This window comes from Xiphias gladius, chromosome 15, assembly GCF_016859285.1.
Source record: "Xiphias gladius isolate SHS-SW01 ecotype Sanya breed wild chromosome 15, ASM1685928v1, whole genome shotgun sequence".
NCBI lineage: Eukaryota > Metazoa > Chordata > Actinopteri > Istiophoriformes > Xiphiidae > Xiphias > Xiphias gladius.
This window is the reverse complement of record NC_053414.1, coordinates 24,711,371-24,733,663: the sequence shown is the minus strand read 5'-3', so window position 1 is coordinate 24,733,663 and position 22,293 is coordinate 24,711,371. Positions and strand designations below refer to the sequence as shown.

Below are 22,293 nucleotides of genomic sequence, written 5' to 3'. Positions count from 1 at the left end.
ACTCCAACGAGCACGATCCGTCATATCTGTCTCCCCGTCGAATGTGTGAGCAGCCCCGCTGACGGCGTCCTGTTTCCCGGCCGCAGTGACTCATGTATTTGGTCTTCTGGTTTCGTGCTGTAATCAAGGTGTGGTCGGTAGCCACACAGGTGCGCGAAATGGCTGTCAGCGCGAGGCGCCGCCTTAGTCTCCCTCAAACAAAGCCAATTAAAAACACATCGCATAATTGTAATGTCAGCCTGCTTGAGGGTACTCAAAAGTTAATATAGCACTTCAGAGTTGTGTTGTTTTCAGCTGAATTCTGGTCAATATTAGTTCATTCACATGCCCAGTGAGCTTCGTACTTTGCCCTTATTGCTGGGCTGGACTGGTGTGTTGAACCTACAGTGTAATGTCTATTATGCGGTGGTACATGTAGACCTGTGGACTATCTGTATATGTATACAGTTTACAATCGTGTGGCGAGTATGTGAAATGTAGAAACACTTCAGACGTGTGATAATGGTTTGAATACGCTGTATTTTTTCAGTCTTGTAGCCACGGTCTCATGAGACAAACCTATAGCATGGTCTTTTAAGGTTTTGCTGTGGTGATCCTCTTTAAGTTCACTGAAACATCGCGAAAAGCGATCTTTCCCAATGCACTGTTGAAAGAGGTACGCCTCAATTTGCCGCTTGTTTTTCCTCTGACAACGGTTGCTTACAGTACAACAATCTTTAACGTCTCTCCCACCGTGCGGAGCTGTGGCAGGGTGGGGTCGGGATGAGGAAGGCGGAGTCTGGGGCTGAGGTGACGCTCCTTTTACACATTTTTGTACAGAGGACTGTCGGCCAGCGGTGGAGAGACTGGAAGGAAGTGGATAAAGATATAGGAGACGGTCCCGTCCCGAAGAAAAACAGCGCTGACCTGGGATCATCTCAAACGCTTCCGTGTGTTTCGACAGGTAAGATTCACGGAATTTATGTTCACTTTCTCCGACAGTTTTTTTGAACTGCTCACAGCGCCTTTGTCATTGACTTTGACTTTGTTTCTTTCTGGTCGTTATTTTTGCGTGTAGTATTTTCTATCCTGCTTTCTATAAAAGTGCGTATATTTGCATGGTAATATTGTTTGGTTTCGTTTTTCTTCCCCCTCCGCTGCTTTACCTGGGTGCCAAATTCAGCCCTTTATTTGTGGTTCATTTCCGCATGCCTCAAACTGGCCCCCGCTGCCTGCTGCTTCGGAGTAACACCCGAGCTCCCCGGCCCCCCCCCAAAAAAGTTTGCTTTCGTACATTGAACTCGTCCGTTCGGCTCTCCAAACCGCCAGGGAGCTCTTCCTGCCAAAGCATAACGACGTTCAGCCCCAGTATCGATCATTCGACTGGACGTCCATTGTCAGCTGAGTGCCACAGTATCATTACTGGTGTCCCAAGTATGTGTGCGCGTGCATATTTGCGTGTCCGCGTGCGAGGGACGCAGGTGAAGAGAAAGCGGCTATCAGCATCCCTTCGGCTAAAATCCTCAGTATCTTGAGAGGTTACCGGCTTTGTGTCCGAGTGATAATGTCACGGAAAATTTTATGGACACCTGCCATGTTGGTAACAACAGCCAAGCATTATTGTTCCAACCAACTCATAAAGAAACACTCAAGTAGAGCTAAAACAATGAAGCGACCAGTGGATTAATGGGGCAACCATTCGGAATATCGATTCATGATCATTTTTGAATTAAAAGTGCCCGAAAATGACTCTATTTAATGGAAGTATGGGGCTGTTTTTCTTTGTCCTCTATGATAATATGTTGAACGTATTTGAAGACTGAACCCAGGCAATTTTCTGACTTACAGAACAAATAAAAGGATTAGCACATGAATTAATAATGAAAATAATCGTTTGTTGCAGCCCTCAATTTAAATATTTGAGCTCAAACAACAGTAAATAATACAAAGAGCGAATTGTGCATGAGGGAGTGATGTCTTGTTTTCACCCACATCTGTAATGTATGACAGTGAATAATGATTCATAGCCCTAAATGCTGCTGGTGTAGGTCCCATCTACTCCCACTCGGCTGTTGATGCCAGCAGTGATGTCTCCAGGTGCTGCCAAATCTTCCATGATGTCATTACCTCTGGAGATGCTTAGGACTTGACAGAACAGCGAATCCTGCTTCGTGAACACTAGAAGACAAATTTCATTTCATGAGTAAATCCACTGAAATCAGCATCCAATTGAGACTACCCTTTTCTTATCCGCTTTTTTCTTATGCGATTAAGCCATTTGCTGTGTCTGCAACACCGCCAACTTTAATATCTGTTACAGTCAAATTTGACATAGGTCACGTCGGAATTAGAAGCTGAAAACAGAGTCTCTCCTTCATTAAACACTAAGCCACATTACCTATTGTTCTCTTGTTTGACTTATCAGCAAGTTGCACCAAGAACAGCACCAAACAAGTCCGTGGCATCCAACTTGTTTCTAGACCAATGCGTCCAGCTGAGCTTGGTGAATGTGTGTCAGGTTGAATACGACAGGGTGCCAATACTTTCTGCCAGACAGGCTTCGCTGAGCTTGCCCCATGTCATCAAATAGTGCAGCAGCAGACAGCACCCTGGTTGGAAAGCTGTTCTCGTCTGGCCTCAGGGAAGAGGGTGACTGGGTGGTGGGATGGCGGGGGGTGGGCGGTGTGAGGGGGGGTGACATACTGTAGATTTCGCAGCTACAGCTGTGGTGGCACGGTGATAATCTCCCCCCTCCTGCTTAATTCCCTGATACTGTCCTACATTAGCAGAGCAAGAGGCCAGGAGATCCTTCACTTTATAAATAGGTCTACACTTTCCAAAGGGGATTATTGTATGGCATATATCCTCACATCTTTGTGCAGCTGGAAGGATTTCTTTTTCTGTAAATTCACTGTCTTGCCCCGCCTCTGTCTCCGTCCAGTGGTGTCTGACTGAATACTTTCCAGGGGCTCAGTTACAGCCACTCAGCGCACACGTCGTGTGACCTGCTCTGTGTTTCTTATCACCCTTCTTCTGTGTTAAACTGTTCCCATGGAGCAGGGGACGCAGAGAGATAAAGTTTCCCATCTGCAACGATGGGGGTGTTTTGTGGTTGAAGTCAAAGGGAAGGTGGTGTGACAGCATCAACACCTCTATGGCGTTAACTTCCAGAGGCTTAAAAGGAAATCTTCATCAGACTATGCTGTCGTCAAGCCAAAGCAGATTTATTCAACCCTGCAGGCTCCCAGAAACTCAATGTTTGATCCATTATTATTACCTATGACCAGAAAGATATCAGTTGTTAATTTACTTTTAAAATTTATCCCTCAAGCATTAATCTATAAAAGTAAACCAGGCAAGTGCAACTAAACATTAGATATATCCAGTAAAGATGTTAATTCAATCCAGCCGAAGAATTTTGAGTCTCTTTGTTCAAGATTAATACGGTAAGTAAATAATTGGCAGCATCTTCGGAAAACATCCATTCATGCACAAGATATCTGCTGTTGCCGACAAAACATAAAATCAGAAGCTTCCAGCAGAGCACTGTGGTATAATGCTGAGCAAGTACAGCTGGCATTGCCCAGCTAAACCTTACCCATGACAGTCACTGAAATAAATTATTTACCTTCATCACTTCTCTTGGCTGGATCAAACAGGAGCAAGAAAATGTCCCTTGCTTAAAATGTCAAAGGCCTAATGGTTGCTTCTTTCCATCACTCGCACTTTAAAAACTGTATGAAAGTCTGTTGGTTGGTCATTTCAAGTCAGCTCCTATCATATCATTCTAACAGCATGCCGGAAATAGCTGAATCCAACTGTTTTCCTCATGAATACATTACCATTGATAATTTTTTCATTACCAACAATGTTTTCAAGCTTGGAAGGAGTGAACTAGATTCAAGCACTGACTCAAAAGAGAATGTTTTCACAGTTGGATGATTTGGCGGAGCTGTACTTCTCAGCATAGTGACTGATGAGTCCTGTGGTGTCTTGTTTTTCTTCTCCTCCTCCTCCTCTCTGTCCCTTAATTACACTTATATGAGGGAATGAGGAAAGTGAGGACAGCAAGGGTGTGGTGGAAACTGAAAGCAAATCACCAGGGAAGCTTGACTTGTTAGATAGGCAACTTGAAGAACATCAAGATTTCACGAGACAGTTAATTTTGTATGTCGTCACTTTTGCATGAAAAGTCTCGTAACTCAGTTTTTGGCAGTTTTCTTTGTTTCACTTCTTGTCAGGGATGTCATGCTTGCATAGGTTTAGAAAGTTGTGCAACCCTGGGGCCTGTGAATACTTCCCAAAACAGTGGATAAACTGAAAAATTCATGGCCATTTTAGACAATCAAGGCTGTTATTATTCCCTTTTCATGTCTTCTTTGTTCCTTTTTAAATGTTGACTTTTCAGAGGTTTTCATCTGACAATAGCCGTATATAAAACAAATGACATGACTTGTCAGAGTAAGTCACTCAGTTTTTAATAATGCTAGCTTTTCACTCTTCTATTTAGATTTTATGATTTTGTTTTTTTTCTATTTTGGTCGTGGTTTGCATGCAGAGGAACAAACCGTGAACTTGTGAGCTGAACTCACTCTATTCTTCAGGGTCCCTTTAGACGTTTGCCCTGATCTCCAAAGCACCCTCCTCCCGCTCCCTGGTGCCTCTAATCTCCCTGAAAAATTAATCATCTGTCACATCGCCTCAGTGCTCAGCCGCACACCGATGCGTAGCAGTGGCAGTTGAAAATAAAAAAAATAAAAAAACTCTTGGTCCGGCCTTTATATAGGGCTTTGGATGCAGTGTTGGCACCCAAACTTGGCCCATGAACACACAGAGCCATATTGATGTGCTTCAGTCTCTTTGGTGGCATCCAGTGGGGACACTTGAGACCCGGTTTCCTTTTCACTGTGACAGTAGTCAATGGGACAATGTGACTACTCTTTTCCTCTCTACCCCTAACAACAAAGTAACACAGCAGCTCTCTGTGCTGTACCAGAGACTTAGTTCATCCTTTTCCTTCCTACCATCGACTAAACAACATGGAGGGGGGCACATCCTACTTACTGTAGGTCCAAAGACAAAATCACACCCTTAACACATTCTCTACACCCAAAGACCAAGTAACTGGGAATAAAAGGTTCAAATTCTTGGTTCAGTTTTTGAAAAAGTCACATGGCATCTAGCCATTTTATTTCCACAACCATGACGATGTGTTGTTCACCCGATATGGCAGACAATCTTTGGACATACCTCTGGTCCTGCCACAATAACTGATACACGATGGACCGCCTAGTGAACTTTGTTTCCATGTAATTTATTGCTACATAGGGTAAACCCCTTTTTACTCATTCACTCCTTCTTTATCAGCTTTGTGTAACTTGATTCTGCTCTGCACTCAGCCACCTCCTCCGAGACAGCTCACATTTCCTTTGATTCACAGCAAGATCCCACAGGGAGTAAACAACTACACACCAGTTTACAGCCACCATGCTGCATCCACTGGCCAAATTCAACTCATCTTAGTCAACTGGCCATTGTCCATTCTGCTGCTTATTTTATTTATTGGCCGTGGTTGACTGTGTTCTTGGGAATGTTTCCAGATCAGACGAGGAAGGGAAGCACACTGTGCTACATCTGCCACATTAAGACAAACTCAGTTTGTGTGTTGCACAAGTGCACTCCAGCAGTAACTCGTCGTCTGTTCTTTCTCTGTGGGCTCTTGGCATGGCCACGTTGCTGTGGTCTGGATTTTATCAACTGACTGTTACAGTCAATTGACAAATGCTCTCTCTCTGAGAGTGAGTGCTTTTCCAAAATGTGAACTTCAAGCCACTTCTTTAACTTAGCGCATGACGTGATACAGCATACAGTAGTTTGTCACCATAGTTTTGCGTATACAGTGAGTAGGAGAAGTTGTGAAAGTACAGCTTTTCCTACCAAACTTCCCCTCTCTGACCAGAGAGCCTAGCAGGGTTGGTGAGTCAGATAATGTTGACCACCACTTCCTGTCACCCACCACAATAAATCCATTAGTTGTGCACCACTTCACATCCTCCCTTATTGATTTGTAACAAACAGCTATCTAGTTAGCCCCTGCTGCCTCCATTACATTGCTATAACAGCTATTGTTGGACAAGTATGGGTATAAGGGACATGTCGTTTGGGGACCAGGGTCAGTGGGGGTGTTAAGCTATATCCCAGCGGGACAGCTGAAGCCAGACTCTACAGAGAAAAGATGCACAGAGCACAATGCAGCTGCAGCCAGTCTGCTCTGGAGGCTCAGCTGGCTGCACTGGCCATTTACTGTGTCAGGGGGATTGGACTGTTGGAGTGCAGAGTGTTGTGTTAAAGTCATCTGGGAAACAGTTTATAGTAAGAGGAGAGTGGGTTGCATGTCAGGTGACATATATGTGACGGGGTGTGTGCATGTGTGTGGGACTGGCATATATTTCAGATAGTTGATCTGTGTCTGTGCAGATGGTGCAGGAAGCTTTCCAGATGTGTGGTAACATAAGCTGCTTTATCTGCATGTCAGCCTAAACATGACATTAGCAAGCCTGTTAGAAATCACAGGCCACCAGATGAGGTTAAGTTTGTACAACAAAGTCCTAATGTTCTGATAAGCATGAGAATGTGCAGTTAACATACAAATCAGACACTATTGCTGCAAAAATGTGTTGTGTCTTTTTTTTTTTCCATCGAGAAGAGAGTTAAAGGAATAGATCGACATTTTGGGAAACATGCTTATTCGCTTTCTTGCCAAGGGTTATATTAGAGAGAAGACTGTTACCACTCTCATGTCATTGACCATAGATATTATGCTACAAGCCAAGAGACCGTTATCTTAGTTTAGCATAAAGCGGGGTTAGCTTAGTGTAAAAATGACAAATTGTAGTCTTACAGGGGGTTAAGTGTTGGACTATTTTTCTGGACATTTTTACTCTTCAGTTTTTGTAAGGATTAAACAAACGATATATAACGTCTTAATAAATGAACGTCAGGTGTGCTTTTAGGTGTATTTTGTTTTCTTTTGACAGAGCTGGGCAGTTTTGCAAGCTTAATCTTCCCACGCAGGTGTGTTAAAGCCTAGCAGAACAAAAAGCAAAAACCCAGTGACATGTTAGTTAGCCTCATTCCTGCCAAACAGGAATGAGGCTAAATGACAAATCACTGCAAACACTGCAATGTATGTTAGGAGCCACTCTGGAACACGACCAGAGTTCATCTTCAGCCCCCTGGGCCTCTTTCCTGACCTGATTCATTCCTGTTGTAATACAAAGAAGAGCGTAGGCCAGCAAAGTCAAAATATGGCTTGCTGGAATGTTTTTTCATAGCTATACGTAGTTTGCCACTGCATAAGTTAGAGAATAAAATATCAGTTTAGCCCCTGTAGCCATTAGGTGTATTAAGCCTCACCCAGTTTGCTCATACACCCGCACAATCTGCCGCCACGCCCTTGTTGAGAGCCTGTCACTGCTGGGGAGACACTCCCTGTTTGACATGCCGGAGGGCTGGGGGCAGTATAGTCAGTCTGCTCTAATGACTGAGAACAGAGTTACTCATCCATTTTCACCGGAGACATGTAATCTCTGATAGTTTCAGTAATTTATGAGTAAGTTAGTGAGTTAATTTTAGAAGAGTTTAGTATTGGAAGAGTAAAATAGTGTAAACTTTTTGAGGACAAGATTTATAGTTGGACACAGGAGAGATTGAATATATACTATGTTAGTGTGGAATGTCACACTGGCGTTTCAGCATCAGGTGCTGAACAGTAGCCATCTCTGCTTTTCTGTTGCAGCTCGCTCGCTGGCAGCTTTCACTGATACGCATTCCTGGTTTTACAGAACGGTGTGTTTTTTTTTTTTTGGAAGCAGCCCACTAAAGTCCTCCACAAGAGGCTGTTGCTAATAAGATAGTGAGAGTTGACAGGTGTGAGACGGGTGTTTTCCTGAGTAAAAAGTGTGGCTTTTATGTTACTGTGCATTTGCGTGGTTGGATGGAGGGTGGTGGTAATGACAATGACAGAGCAAGGTACAGAGTGAAAGGATGCATCACTCATTAACTTGGAGGGAGCAAAGTCCATTCAGAAGGACACAATACAAGCAGCGGCTTTTCGTCTGTACTGAACAATGTGGGAGGGAATCAGCAGACAGGGAGATTAGCCTCAGTACTCAGTTCTATCACCATAATACAGGTGTTTTGTTTTTTTCAGGTTGTTTTTTTTTTTTTTTTTTTTTGGTCAGCATAATTTTAACCTTTCTGGAATTTACTTTAAATCAAAACTTTTAACGTTTTTCTTTCTTCACTTGGACCACAGTCACAAGCATTGTGGGTGATGGGGAAAAGGAAATTACGAGAGACCCAAGAGGGAGCAACACTTACCAGCAAACCAGTGAGCATAGCTTCAGACATCAGATGGGTCAGCAGATAAAACCCCCACAGTACAGTGTCTGAGCGGAGTTTCGGTTACCTAGGCGATATGTGGGGTGTGTCGCAGCATTGCAACAGTTGGCTGAACCCACTGCCTCGCCCAGGAAAACAAAGACTACACAAACACTGTCCCTGATTTACAGAGAACAGGAAAGTTCTGTGTGGACACTGTGTACGTAGTTTTGCTTAAAAGAAAAGGTTGTGTGGGCTCTGTTTTGTATCAGTTGTGTATCCCTGCCTTTAGTAGTGGATCAATAAATGTATTTATTTTATTTTTTTTATTTTAAAATCCTTTTGGAAAGCAGAATTTAAAGCTGGGGTGAGTCAGACATTTCATTTTTGTCAATTTATTCCAATTGCTATATAAACTCAAAAGACATATAGCTGGGAGTCGTCTACCATCTTGACAGACAAGCCGCCATGTTTATATTGAAAAAGAGGCCACGCCTTTCTTTAGAAAGGTAGGAATTCATATTGCTGGAGTGCGTGATTGCAAACATAGTTTCTGCCTGTGGCCTGATGAGTCAGTGCATTATCTGTAAGGTAGCATGTAGCGGCAAGCACAGACGGTCCCCTGTGGCCTGGTCCTGCAGGATCTCATGCTAGACTGACTGGGGCTGAAACTCACCGAGCTGCTGCTCCCTGTGAAGGTAGGAGCGAGATAAAGGGGCGTGTTTGGACCTTACAAGAACATCAGGGTCAGATGAACATATTTTGAACACATGCATTCCTACAGTAAACACACGAAGGCCCAGAAAGAAAACATGTGGGGACTTGCAGCTGAGTTTCTAGTCCATCAAAGTGCCACAGAGAGAAAACTGAGGACAGACACTGACTAATGAGGAACATGTGGCACACATACGCTATTGTCAGTTTCTTCTTCATACAAATTATAATGGAAAACAAAGCCCCCTGAAGGAGCTAAATTGATGTGCACACAGGCATACACACCAGGACACACATACACACACACACTATGTTGCCTGGGGGAGAAAAAGTGGGCTGGGCCAGCTGAGGGACTGAAACATAACACGACATATCCTTATGCAAAGCCAGAGGGCAAAGAGATGAGGGAGTGCTGCTTTTACTAAGGCAGAGAGACAAAGCAGTTCATCTTTGCACAAATTCCTTACCTCCAAACCCATTGATCAACTTTGATTACAGCAGTCACCACGTCATTAGGTTGTGTTACTATGAATTTGTTCCGAGAAGTTTAATGTAGGCACAGGTAAGGGTGGTACTTTTAAGTGTATATAGCTCATTTTGTGCCAGCACAGAAGCTTGGCATCCTGGATTTTAGCCCTCAACTTGTTTTATTGGTAGTAAAGACAGAAGATAAGCATAGCTTATTGTGTAGAATCACATTGTAAGATATAACCATCTGTCACACAAAAGAGCTTCAAGGATGGAAAATTTTTTTGTTTGTTGACTTTACTGTGCGTAGAGCTCCACACTACTTCCAGTGTATCTGCAGTGCCTGCAGAAATCAATAAACACACACTTACACGTTCACACACAAAGGCACAACACACCCCAGCAACGCATTCAGCAATGAACCCTGTCAGAAACAGTCAGACATCTGAAAACGCTTGTAACAAGCACAATGGTGCATTGTATTATCAGTCATATGTCACATGCAGTGGCAGGCAGCTATTTTAAATGCAGATATTTTAGTGATGATGAAAATTTCTGTGGTAGATGACATGGAAGATAAAAAATGATGAAATGTGGAGATAGACCATGCATGGATGTTTTCTGACAGTGAGAGGTTATTTTGGGTCTGTGGAGCCTCATCTAAGGATAATCTGTTTTTCAAGTTTGGTCTTTATTTTTCACGAAAAGTGTGGGTTTCAATAAAAGAAGACTCCTTGTGCACAAAGGATACCTGACAGAAACATTTCGTAATTATTAGATTTGATATTTGACTCGTTAACCCACATTCTTCTGACAGGAAGTAACATGCTTTTGCTTAATCTTGTACAGTATTTCAAAATCTGGGATTCACATGTACAAACCAGTTTGGACGTTTTTACACAGATATGCACGCATTTATTGACGATGTGGATTAAAATGTAAGCAAAGTTGCTCTGTAAAAACTATTTTTTAAACTTACGGATACAGTGATGTCTTTTTGAGGATTGAATTCCCTGAGTAAATGTAGCAAGAAGACTGAGTTTTACTAGGAAAACAAGATGATGTATGAGGTGTAGAACAAACTTGCACCAACAAGTATGATGGCAGTTAGGCAATCTGGTTACAACACGTATAATAAAACTACACAAGATGCCTCAGGATGTCAGATTACTAGAAACCTATTTAATGAGACCCAGGAAGCAAGTAAGTGTTACAGAAGTTATGTAGTAGTATCGGTAATAATTCAAGCAAACGTTAAAATCAAGTTACAGGCATTTTCTTGGAGGTTTAGGCTTGTGTGTGGCGAGGAGTATGCTCACTGTCGGTACCCCCCCCCCCTCACTGGAGTCAAACCTGACGAGCAAGTTCCTGATTGCCATGCGTCAGCAGCAGGCTGCTCCCACGGCTGTGTGGGTGGAGGCCCGGGGTGAAAGGTCACTTGGGCTGGCTAACATTCCTGACTTACAGCTGTCTCTCCGCTCACCTCGCCATCCCTCCCCTGCGTGCCGCTGCTGCTGCTGCTCTGTGTTGTCAATTTTAAGGTCAGGGTTAACGGCTGTGGGGGTGGAGGGGATGTGGGGGTGGGTGTGTGTGTGTGTGTGTGTGTGTGTGTGTGTGTGTGTGTGTGTGTGTGTGTGTGTGTGCGTGTGCGTTGGGGGGGGGTCATCTTATGAGCTGTCACACTTGAGTAGCATATAAAAACTGAACGACAGAGACCTTGCTGGAATATTTGTTGATTCATGAAAAATGTGGGCTTGTAATGAAGTGTATCATTGTCAGCTACAGCAGAAGAAATGCTGGAAATCCTGACTGGCTTTTTTTTGTTTGTTTGTTTGTTTCTTAGGCTTGCTCCATCGTTGTTTTGATAACGGGAGGCAAGGATGGCGATGCAAAGTAAGTCACTCAGAGGTTGTTCTCTTTTCCTCTTCCTCCTCTTCTGCATTTTTTTAAAAAAAAATTTATTTGGGCAGTTTCTTGGTTCACTATTGTCCATATCACGTCCTTCTACAGTACTTTTAAAGGAGTTCTGAACATTTTGATCATGACCTTTCCAACTTCCAACAATTGTTTTGATGTATTGAAATTGAGGTCACTTCCTTAAACGATAACTAAAGGTTGCTTGTAAAGTGCTTCTTTATGTGGCATGGAAGTAAAATACTTCCTCTTATTGGTGAATATTAGAATAAAGAATTATAATAACAAGGTTTTTAACCCCTAAATATCTTCAAAACCCTCACTCCATGTTTATCATCCCTGTTGATAAATAACTTTGGTCCAACACTTTTGACGTCCCACAATTCCTCTCTTCCTGCTTGGCAGTGGGTGAGCTTGATAATGGCGTGGTGAAGGTGGCAGAGTGGCAGCAGACAATGTATAGCGTAGACTCTGGCATCCAGTCCGGAGCAACCACAGTCAAAGCTGACGAGGGCGAGTACACCTCCTCGAAGCAGTACACCGTGACCACCACTGTCACAAGTGAACAGCCTGGTAAGACAACAAACAAGGGACAATATGCATATACTGTATATATTAAGGCTTTTGCTAAAATTACATGTGGTCTGTTTTATCTTCGTCATCTCATTTCTCGTTAGACTTGGATACTCAGTACACTCTGACCAGAGCCCAGCGGGTGCGGGCTGCCATGTTCCCAGAGACGCTGGAAGAAGGCACAACTATCTTGTCTACTCAGACAGACTCAACCCAGATGACCAACGTCCAGCGGCTGGCTGAGCCCTCCCAGATGCTCAAGACCGCCATCATCCATCTGATCAACTACCAGGATGACGCCGAGCTGGCCACACGTGCCGTGCCCGAGCTCACCAAACTGCTCAACGATGAAGACCCGGTGATGAACGGAGAATGCCCGAACACATGCACACACACAGTTTGAAATTAGCACAGTATTTTGGTAAAACTTGCCTTTATTGGATGTAGCAATGAGGGTCTTATGAGATAACTCTTTAGAGTTACATTATCTTAATATCTTAATAAAAATAAATTATCTCAGTATCTTCTATACAGAAAGTATAGCACTATATTAATCTATATATAGATTAATATAGTGCTGAAACTATTAGTCAATTAATTGATTCATCAATTGACCAAAATATCAAAGGATTAGTTTGACATTTTGGGAAATACACTTATTTCCTCCCTTGCTGAGAGTTAGAAGAGAAGATCAATATCACTCTCATGTTTGTGCACTAAATATGAAGCTACTGCCACCAGTCAGTTAGCTTAGCTTAGCACAAAGACTGGATATAGGGGGAAAAAGCTAGCCTGGCTCTGTCCAAAAGCAACAAAATCTGCCTAAAAACACCTCAAAGCTTATTAATTATCACTTCCTATCTCTTTTGTTTAATACATCCAAAAACTGAAGTGTGAAATAGCATGTTGTTGTTTTACAGGGGTTCTGTGCAGGACTATTTCTTGGCTAGGCGCGGCGACGACAAGATTTAAGGAAGTGACTGTATCCGACTTTATGCTAAACTAAGCGAACCGGCTGCTGGCAGTAGCTTTATATTTACAATACAGTCATGAGAGCTGTATCAATTCAGCTTTCTGCAAGAACGCAGATAGGGGTATTTACAAAGGTGGAACTAGTCCTTTAATCAACAACAGACGTGATAGTCCATTAACAGTTAACTTCTTAAATTTGCTGCTTTTATTATTTTTTTTATGTCCTATTAAATTTAATATTTTAATTTTTTTATTGAATATTTGGGGTTTTTAACAGATGGCCAGACAAATTTTAAGGTAATTTGAGTCTGTCACCTTGAACTTGATTAACTTTAACTTGATTAATTTAGAATGAAATTGTATTATGACCCTCTATAACACAAGTACCATTTTAAAAATAAATAAATAAATGGGTTGTGACTTTCACTCTTATTCCCACCAGTAATAATGAACTCCTCTTTTCACCCTTCACCTCTCATCAGGTGGTGGTCAGCAAGGCAGCACAGATTGTCAACCAGCTTACGCGCAAAGAGGCATCGCGCCGTGCACTAATGCAGTCCCCTCAGATGGTGGCAGCAGTGGTGCGGGCCATGCAGAACACAAGTGACATGGAGACTGCACGTGCAACCGCCAGCATCCTACACAACCTGTCTCACCAGAGAGAGGGCCTGCTCTCCATCTTCAAGTCTGGAGGCATCCCTGCTCTAGTCCGCATGCTCAGGTACTGCTGGACAAAAAAGAACAACAGATCATACATTGAAGTTTGAAAATTATGTCACTTATCACAGTTTGATGCTTGACTTAGTTGTCTATATAAATTTTGGAAGAGTATACTGTTTATTATAGTTTGGGTAAGAAAGATCCGTCCTAAGACACAGAAAAAACCTTTTGGCAATGTCAGATGCATTACTAGGCCGATTTTGCATTTACTTTTGTTGTTAATCTAATACTTGTTGAAACATGCCAGAGACAGACACTGTAAAGTCAGGCTGAGGTATTTCCCAGTGCAGCTATAGCGCAGTTCAGTTGCAGAAGAAAACAGGAGCTTCTGAACTCACCAGGTTGTACTGACATTTAATGAGTATAACAGGAGAAGGCCATTATAGACGAGGAGATGGTAATTTCTCCACCAGCATTAACTTCAAAAGCTGAACTTGTAAGCAAGCCACGAGCCAGTGTAGATCTCTACAGGATCAGTTTAGTTTAGGCACATTCTAGTGAGAGTGTAGGAGATCACAGAATCCAGTAGAAGTAAATGAGAAAGGCGGATTAAATTTGGTCCAACTATAAAGTCAACCTAAAATTATTTAATGGTATCTAACAGTGAGCGTATCCAATGGTTTCCTTTTAATGTATGACAACTTGACGTGCCATTGTTTTTGTGATACACTCTTAACCCAACTGTTTCCTCCCTCAGTTCTCCCATGGAGTCTGTGCTCTTCTATGCCATCACCACGCTCCACAACCTACTGCTGCACCAGGAGGGAGCTAAGATGGCCGTGCGTCTGGCCGACGGCCTGCAGAGGATGGTTCCCCTGCTGAAGAAGAGCAACCCCAAGTTCTTGGCCATCACCACAGACTGTCTGCAACTGCTGTCGTATGGCAACCAGGAGAGCAAGGTTTGTGTTGTATAATTGTCAGTTAGATTTTGAGTTAGTATGTGTAATACGATGGCTGGTAGGCTTCATAGCAGTAAGTATTGTAGTGTGAGACTGTTGAAGTTGTCTTGCTTGTGTGCACATGTTTTGTTTTGGGTGTGGCATGTGAACAGAGTTGTTCAGGTGCTGGCAGAGAGAGGGTATGGGTGTGGTTATTTGTTGAGAGTAGTAAAATGAATGAGGGTTAACTGGTGTTAATCTTCCTGGGCAGGTCGTTGGCTTTGTGAAACATAAGGGTTTTTTTCAAAAGGATTAACAAGTAAAAGTTGTTTTTGATTAAACTGCACTTTGTATACCCACACATACTCACACAGTCCTTCTGTTTCATAGCTGATCATCCTTGCCAACGGAGGTCCTGAGGGTCTAGTTCACATCATGAGAAACTACAGCTATGAGAAGCTGCTGTGGACCACTAGCCGTGTGCTCAAAGTCCTCTCTGTGTGCCCCAGCAACAAACCCGCCATTGTAGAGGCTGGTATGTAATATGTTTTCTGTGTCAGCATACACCTGTGTTTACCAGGCAGTCATACAGGTGTGTCAACGTTTTGTTACCTGAACTGTGGTTAATGGCTTCTTGTCCACCACAGTGCTGCATGACAGCAGGATTTATGAGATGTTGCTGAGGGCTGAGTGCTGTGACTTCTCTGCTCTCTCCAGGTGGGATGCAGGCTCTGGGTAAACACCTCACAGGCTCCAGCCAGCGTCTGATGCAGAACTGCCTGTGGACGCTCAGGAACCTGTCTGATGCTGCCACCAAGCAGGTCTGTCTCCAGATTTACTGTTTACATTTACTTTCCTTCCTCTTCCTTTCCAGATTTGTTTTATTTCCCATAATTGTACACACAAAGAACTCTATGAAATCGCTCTCTTCTTGTTTCCAGGAGGGTATGGACAGCCTGCTGCAGGTGCTGGTGGGCCTGCTCAGTTCAGATGACATCAACATGCTCACTTGTGCCACCGGCATCCTGTCTAACCTCACGTGCAACAACGCCCACAATAAAACTCTGGTCACCCAGAGCAATGGTGTCGAGGCACTGATCCACGCCATATTGCGTGCCGGCGAGAAGGAGGATGTAACTGAACCTGCCGTTTGCGCTCTGCGCCACCTGACTTCACGCCACCAGCAGGCTGAGGTGGCGCAGAATGCTGTGAGGAGACACTACGGCATCCCCGCCATCATCAAGCTGCTCAACCAACCCTACTACTGGCCTGTCATCAAGGTAGAGAGAGGGAGGGAGGGAAGGGTGGAGGATAGTCTACATTGGGGAGAAATGTGCTCCTATTGAGATACGGTGGTTTCAGGATGATGGTGGAAAGGATCCTAGCTAGGAAAGCAGGGTTAGACTGAAAGCAGGTGATTTGACGAACATAAGTTAAGGACTGAAACAAAGACAATGAGGAGTTAATGGGTTTGTTCCAGAGATGAAAGACTGGGGGGGGGGACTGGACAGATGGACAAAGAGGATAGCAGATAGAGCAGAGAGCCAGAGTCTCAGTCAGGCTGATCGAGCATGACATGCACATGAAAACAGGACCAGTATGTTTCATGGGACCAGGTTTTAGAGAGAAAACACATATTACATTTAACACACAACGTTGTTGTTTGTCGGCGTGGTTTTGTTTGCTGACCCATAACCGTGAACAGTATCATGATCGTATCTTTACCTCTCCTCCCTGCCTGAAGGCTGTGGTTGGCCTGATCCGTAACCTGGCCCTGTGCCCAGAGAACCAGGCCCCACTCAGGGACGCAGGAGCAATCCCCCGTCTCGTCAACCTGCTGCTCAAAGCCCACCAAGACGCCCAGAAACACGGCTCATCTGCCCAGCAGACATACCAGGTACATGACGGGATAGTGTCAAAGTAGCCTTATGGTCACTGTGTGTGTGTGTGTTTAAGGGATAGTGTAAATTAGTAGTTGTGGATTATTTATGTATTTCGATGTCTTTGATTAACATTTATTCTTGTCATCTTTTGATATCAGGATGGAGTGAGGATGGAGGAGATTGTGGAGGGCTCCACAGGAGCTCTGCACATCCTGGCCAGAGATCCCATCAACAGAGCAGAGATTGCCAACCTGCAGACCATTCCTCTGTTTGTGCAGGTAACAGAGGAAACCTAGTCTCACACTTCATCGTCTTGATAATGAACTTCCTCATGCTTGTTTGCCTGTTTGTTTGCTTTACTCACTTTCTTCCTCCCCCCTCTCCAGCTGCTCTACTCTCCAGTGGACAACGTGAAGCGCGTGGCAGCGGGCGTCCTGTGCGAGCTGGCCCTGGACAAACCATCAGCTGAGCTCATCGACAGCGAGGGAGCGTCGGCTCCACTGATGGAGCTGCTGCACTCCAACAACGAGGGCATTGGTAGGGAACCCAGCTTATACACTGCTTTTAGCATGCTGTAATGTAGCATTTAGTCATAGGTGAAAAGCAACAAAGTCAATTTACTCAAGTGCTGTGCTTACTGTAAGTGCAGTTTCCAGGTACACTGCACTGGGCAATACTGTGTCCATTTTGTGAGACAGTATACTTGTACTCCACAACGTTTCAGAATAACCTATTGTGGCCTACATTTCAAAGAAAAATGATATGAACATTAAAATAGGGTGCAGTGTCAAAGTTTAAACTACCTACTGTATATGGGTAGTTTGTTGCATAAAATGTTCAAATACGTAACAAGCTAATTATTTAACATGACACATTCTGCAGATTGCTTTACATTTACAGCCAATATTTTTGTATCTGAGTAACTGAAAGATGTGATCACGTAAAGAATCTAAACAGATTAACTTAATTTGAATTTGGTATTGAATGGAGGTATTTTACTTCACTGTTAGTTTCTTACTGTTCCTCTTTTAATACCCCCACACTACAACACATTATTAAAAGGACTTGGGTTTTTTTTGTACATTGCTGAAAATGCCCTGATCCTTTCCCCCTCAGCTACTTACGCTGCAGCTGTACTCTTCCGCATCTCCGAGGATAAGAACTCAGACTACAAGAAGCGGGTGTCTGTGGAGCTAACACACTCTCTGTTCAAACATGACCCTGCTGCCTGGGAGATGGTGAGTGTCTGGCGCCCTCCGCTGACAGGACAACTGAACATTTAAAGTGGATTTTTAGACATTTCTTTAATACCCTCAGCATTTCGGGTTTAGATCTAACACATCATAGCCTCATTATATATGCTAATAGCAAGACAATATACATTCTGGGGAAGTAAATTTAAAAAAAAAAAGAAAATGTAAATAACTCTCTAAGGACTATTAATAAGCTTTCTATATAACAGTGTTGGCTTTATTTGACCTTTGCCCTCTTGTGACTTCTGCAGGCCCACAACAGCGTCCCCATGGATGTACACTATCCAGATGGTGAGTAACCATGGCTGAAATGTGCAGATACAGCACATTCTTCAGCACTGGGTCACTCAACCGCAGGGAGTGACCACAATGCTCAAATGCTTTAGTTGTTAGCAGGCTGCGTCCCTGCTGCTTCTCATTTACAATCATTGTTTTGGAGCCAAAGAAACTAGTTTTAATAGTTAAAAAAAATACTCTGGTTAGTCCATAACTCAAGCAGCACAGGCCTAGCATGCATCAATTTTTAGACATCTTTCTTGCTTTCATGTCTTCTGCAAATTAATCACAAACTTGGCCTCTTCATCTGTCCTCTTCAACTCTGGGTGCTGTTTTCATTTGTACGTTTTGTGGTTGTCAGTGTCGCATTGTACCAGATGATCCAAATGAATATAATGCCACACTTTACCACATTCTTGTCTCATTCACTTCACCTTTTGAGTTTACTATATGTTTAATGCTCCAGTGTTTTTCCCTTAGTAAATCACTATCTAGTCCTCATTGCCAAGTCTGTCTAGAAGGTTTTCTCTCCATCAAGCTCCAATCCTGGTGTTTCTTTCTGTGTTTGCATCTTTCTCTTAATTCTCCTCTTTCCTTCTCTTGACTTTTCTCCTTTTATGGCATTGGTATTTTCAGTCTCTTACCCTGAGCAGCAAGACTCAGAGAGAAAAGGGATCAGCTTGTCTTCTCTCTGTGATCACAGTGTTCCAGAAATGTGCCTAAAATGTGGAAAAAGTTAATGATTTCCACTAGCTTTTTCATTTTTCTCCACTGTAAATAAACCCTAGGAGTACAAGGGAAGCTAAATGACTTATATCTGTTAGTCCTGTGTGTAACCAGTAAAAACAAAAAAAACAAATGTCTCTTGCAGAGCTGGATGCTCCTTTCCAAGCCTACGGATATCCAGCTGAAATCGCACTAGAGGGCATGGAGGGAAATATGATGCGTGACGACTACACAGGCAGCACGGCCTACGAAAGACAATCGTACCATGAGCATTATTAAAGGTCAGTACATGCTTATGTTACCTCAGCGGATCAGGATATGTGGGCCATAATTTAAAGCCCCTGAAGTCTTTGTTTCTGATCTTGCATTTTTCTCGATAACATTAAATATTGATGACAAAATAAGCGGCCACTCAAGTTTAAAAAACCATCTGAAGTTATATATTGGGAGTTTAACATTCAGCTTCATCAGGAATGTGCAGGTGTGGTTTGATCAGATTTGACTGACAGTGGCCGGGAAACATACACACAACCCCTTCACTGTCATTGCGTTTAGATTCAAATGTTTGTTTGTTTTTTTGAAGAAAACTTTGTTCAACAATGAAGTGCATGTTGCACATTAGGTACACAACAAGAACACACGCTGATGTCATTCAAAAGCAATGCGGATGGTCTATCCTCCAAAAAAACATCAGTGACTCTCATTCAGATTGGTGTAGTGAAGTATGTGACATCAACTTTTTCTGCCAAGTCCAGCCAACTTCAAACCAGCAAGAAGGACGCAGATTAAAACACAAGGAGGACAGTGTGGCACGTGAAATAACCAAAACTGTTAAAAGTGTCCAAACAGAAAATTTCATTTCGTGTATGAGTCCCATCACTCATACTGAGAAGCTGATTGAGGAAGCAGGTTTTCAGTGCATTTAAAGTCTGAAGCAAGCTGAAGGTTTGTGATCCTGCAGTGATCGATTCTGTGGATTTTTCTTTTTCTGATCATGTCTTTTTCTTCTTCTTATAGACCCAGAGGAGAAGTGGAAGAGGAGGCAGAGGAGCTGAAGTTGGACGTAATGGGACAAACAAGAGAATATAGTCATCTGTAGAGATTATTCCCTCTACTCTTAGCCTGATGTAATATATGCAATTATCAGCAACTACAGGACTCCTAATCTTAACAGGGCTCAACTTTGTTTTATAGCCTAATTTTGCTGATTATAATTATGACAAGGACAATGCTTGTAGGTTTCTGTTAGAGAACCTTATAAGAGTGTGTGTGCATGTGAGTATGTGTGTGTGTGTTTGTGCTTTTGGGTGGGTATTCTATGCCAAAGAGATTTTATTTTGTGATGATAATCGTGTAGCTTCCTCTTTTTTTTTTTCTTTTCTTTTTTTTTTTTTTTTTTTTTAAGAAAAAGAAACAAAAAAAAAGGAGAATAATAGTTGAAAACACTGCCAGAGGTGGCTCAACGTGCACGGTGCACCTGTTCACCGCTCTTTCTTTCTTAACGCCTTTGTAACAGACACTGCTGTCTATGCTGTAGTTTTGACACTATATTCTGTCAACTTTCTCTCGCTGTGACCCAAGAGTCTGTGAAGAGTTAGTTAACACGGACTCATTCTTTCTCTCTGCACTAATTCAGTAGGAGTGAACAAACGGGGAGATGTGGAGGGCTGCCCCCCCTCTTATATAATCAGCTGACATGTGGATTATAAGCAGTGTAGGTGAACAAGATGATTGTCTGTTTTTATGAATTGTTTCTCACCTTTTATAAGTTATTTACTGGGAAAGGTTCACATTATCCCGAATTACCAGAATATTAACAACAATTCCTTTGATTAGAAACTGAACTTAAAGAGAAGATCATATGTGACTAGAATAACGTGCAGGAGAACAACAGCGTGGGTAAAACAGTTTTACAGATTTGTTCAACAGATTGACTAATTCGTTGGTCAACACATTAGATAATGTAGTTGGAGACGGCCCTACAGCTAGAGCAAACTACTGACAGGGAAATTTGTCTTTCTACTTAATAAGAGTTTTTACTGAAATTTTGTTTAATAAAAATAAAGTATATATTAAACGTATTGCGGTGTCCATGTTTATTGATTTACAGATCAGAAATCTACCTGTTTTTAACCTTTTAAAATACACCGTGCCACACGGTACTACTTTAGGTGTGTTTTGGTCTGTGCTGGACTCAATCTTAACACAACCTTGACAAAACTTGTCTGAAAGCTCTAAGGCTCCTGATTCTATCTGTGCAAAGCATTTTAGGATCCACATAACACTGCAGCAGCTGTTGACACAGAATTGGTTCAGACTCATGGCTACAGCTCCGGGAGTGTTTTCAACACAAAAGGTCCTACGACCGGCCTTGTGTTCCCTTTTTTTATGCCAAAAAAAACTTTGGTTTGGTGTCCCTTATACTCGTTCTGACTTTTGGTTGTAAAATTTAATGAGTTACCTTTCAAAGAAGACCAGGGTTATGACTGGAATTAAGAGTTGAGGAACAGTAACCTTTTTATTTTGGGTACATTATTTCCAGGTTGGGGGATGGGGATGTCTAGTAACAGGTTAAATCTATTAAAATGATTGTTGAAACAGTTATTATACCTATAATGAAAGCTAAAAATGCACATTTTTATATGTTTGGTGTCTGAGATAAATCCCATAATAAGAACAACTGTCCATCAGGACTCCTGTGGTCTGTTTACTATCCAACATTCTTTACTGTAGCATTTATCAGATTCTGTACTGTAAGTCTTAATGGTGAAATCTGTGCATAGGTACATGAAAACATTTAGCCATCTCCCTAATCAGTAGTTTAGGATTGTGTTGATTGAGTGTTTGGTTTAAAAAAAAAAAAAAAAAAAAAGTGCAGATTTACACTAGGGCCAATTGCTTCACTCTATCCTTGGGTGGAACAGCTCATCAAAAGGGCTGAGTAAAAAATAAAATAAAAAAATCATACAATGTATCCGTAAGAAAATATTACTGGCTCATACATCCCACAGATGTGATGCAGTTAAGTTCAACTTTAGTCCTGGAACAGGTTCTTTTGGATTCTATGATCTGATGAATTGAATCAAACATATTTACACTTAAAACCACACAAATACATTTTTTGCTTTATCTTTGAAAATCATGTTGCTACAAGTCTGGATAAGATGAAACTAAATTTAGTGAACATAAACCCTTTTCTCCTGCGTCAGTTTATTTTTGGTGGGGAGTTGAATGGGTCTTTAAATGACACACCCAGACTCTAAAGCTAAGAGAGAGTCGTGTTCACCTACAGCACGTGCCGTTAACTGTCCTATTGCTTACTTCAGACCTTTTTCCATCTCTACTGAGGCTCGGTATCCTCCATCTCTCCATTCCCCATTTTCACCAGATTGGTGTTTCTTTCTTCTTGAAAGATAATTTTTTCTTGCTTATGTGATGCAGCTTAAGCTGGGTAGAATTTTATCCTATTTAGTTTAGGTTATTGACTTTAGCTCTGTCTGTTCCTCCTCTTCATCTCCTTGTTTTCTATCATCAGTTTGCTCTTCACCTCAGACG

The 22,293-nt window shown here is 42.4% G+C and overlaps 1 protein-coding gene across 6 annotated transcripts; it reads left to right on the top strand.

Moving 5' to 3' along the window:
* LOC120800165 (junction plakoglobin-like) lies at positions 1 to 21,610 on the top strand. Of its 6 annotated transcripts, XM_040146048.1 has the most exons (18): positions 162 to 408; positions 530 to 655; positions 820 to 943; positions 11,387 to 11,436; positions 11,863 to 12,030; positions 12,135 to 12,388; positions 13,485 to 13,723; positions 14,420 to 14,621; positions 14,991 to 15,135; positions 15,318 to 15,421; positions 15,542 to 15,880; positions 16,345 to 16,497; positions 16,642 to 16,761; positions 16,870 to 17,020; positions 17,600 to 17,721; positions 17,988 to 18,027; positions 18,884 to 19,019; positions 19,756 to 21,610. In XM_040146048.1, the coding sequence occupies exons 4-17, from the start codon at positions 11,424 to 11,426 to the stop codon at positions 19,015 to 19,017; spliced, it is 2,184 nt and encodes a 727-aa protein (XP_040001982.1). In that variant the 5' UTR covers positions 162 to 408; positions 530 to 655; positions 820 to 943; positions 11,387 to 11,423; the 3' UTR covers positions 19,018 to 19,019; positions 19,756 to 21,610. The 6 variants fall into 6 exon arrangements, with proteins under 6 accessions (XP_040001984.1, XP_040001982.1, XP_040001981.1 ...); XM_040146050.1 differs by lacking the exons at positions 162 to 408; positions 530 to 655 and adding an exon at positions 1 to 128; XM_040146047.1 differs by lacking the exon at positions 530 to 655 and having other exon boundaries at positions 162 to 370.
* The last annotated feature ends 683 nt before the right edge of the window (positions 21,611 to 22,293 follow it).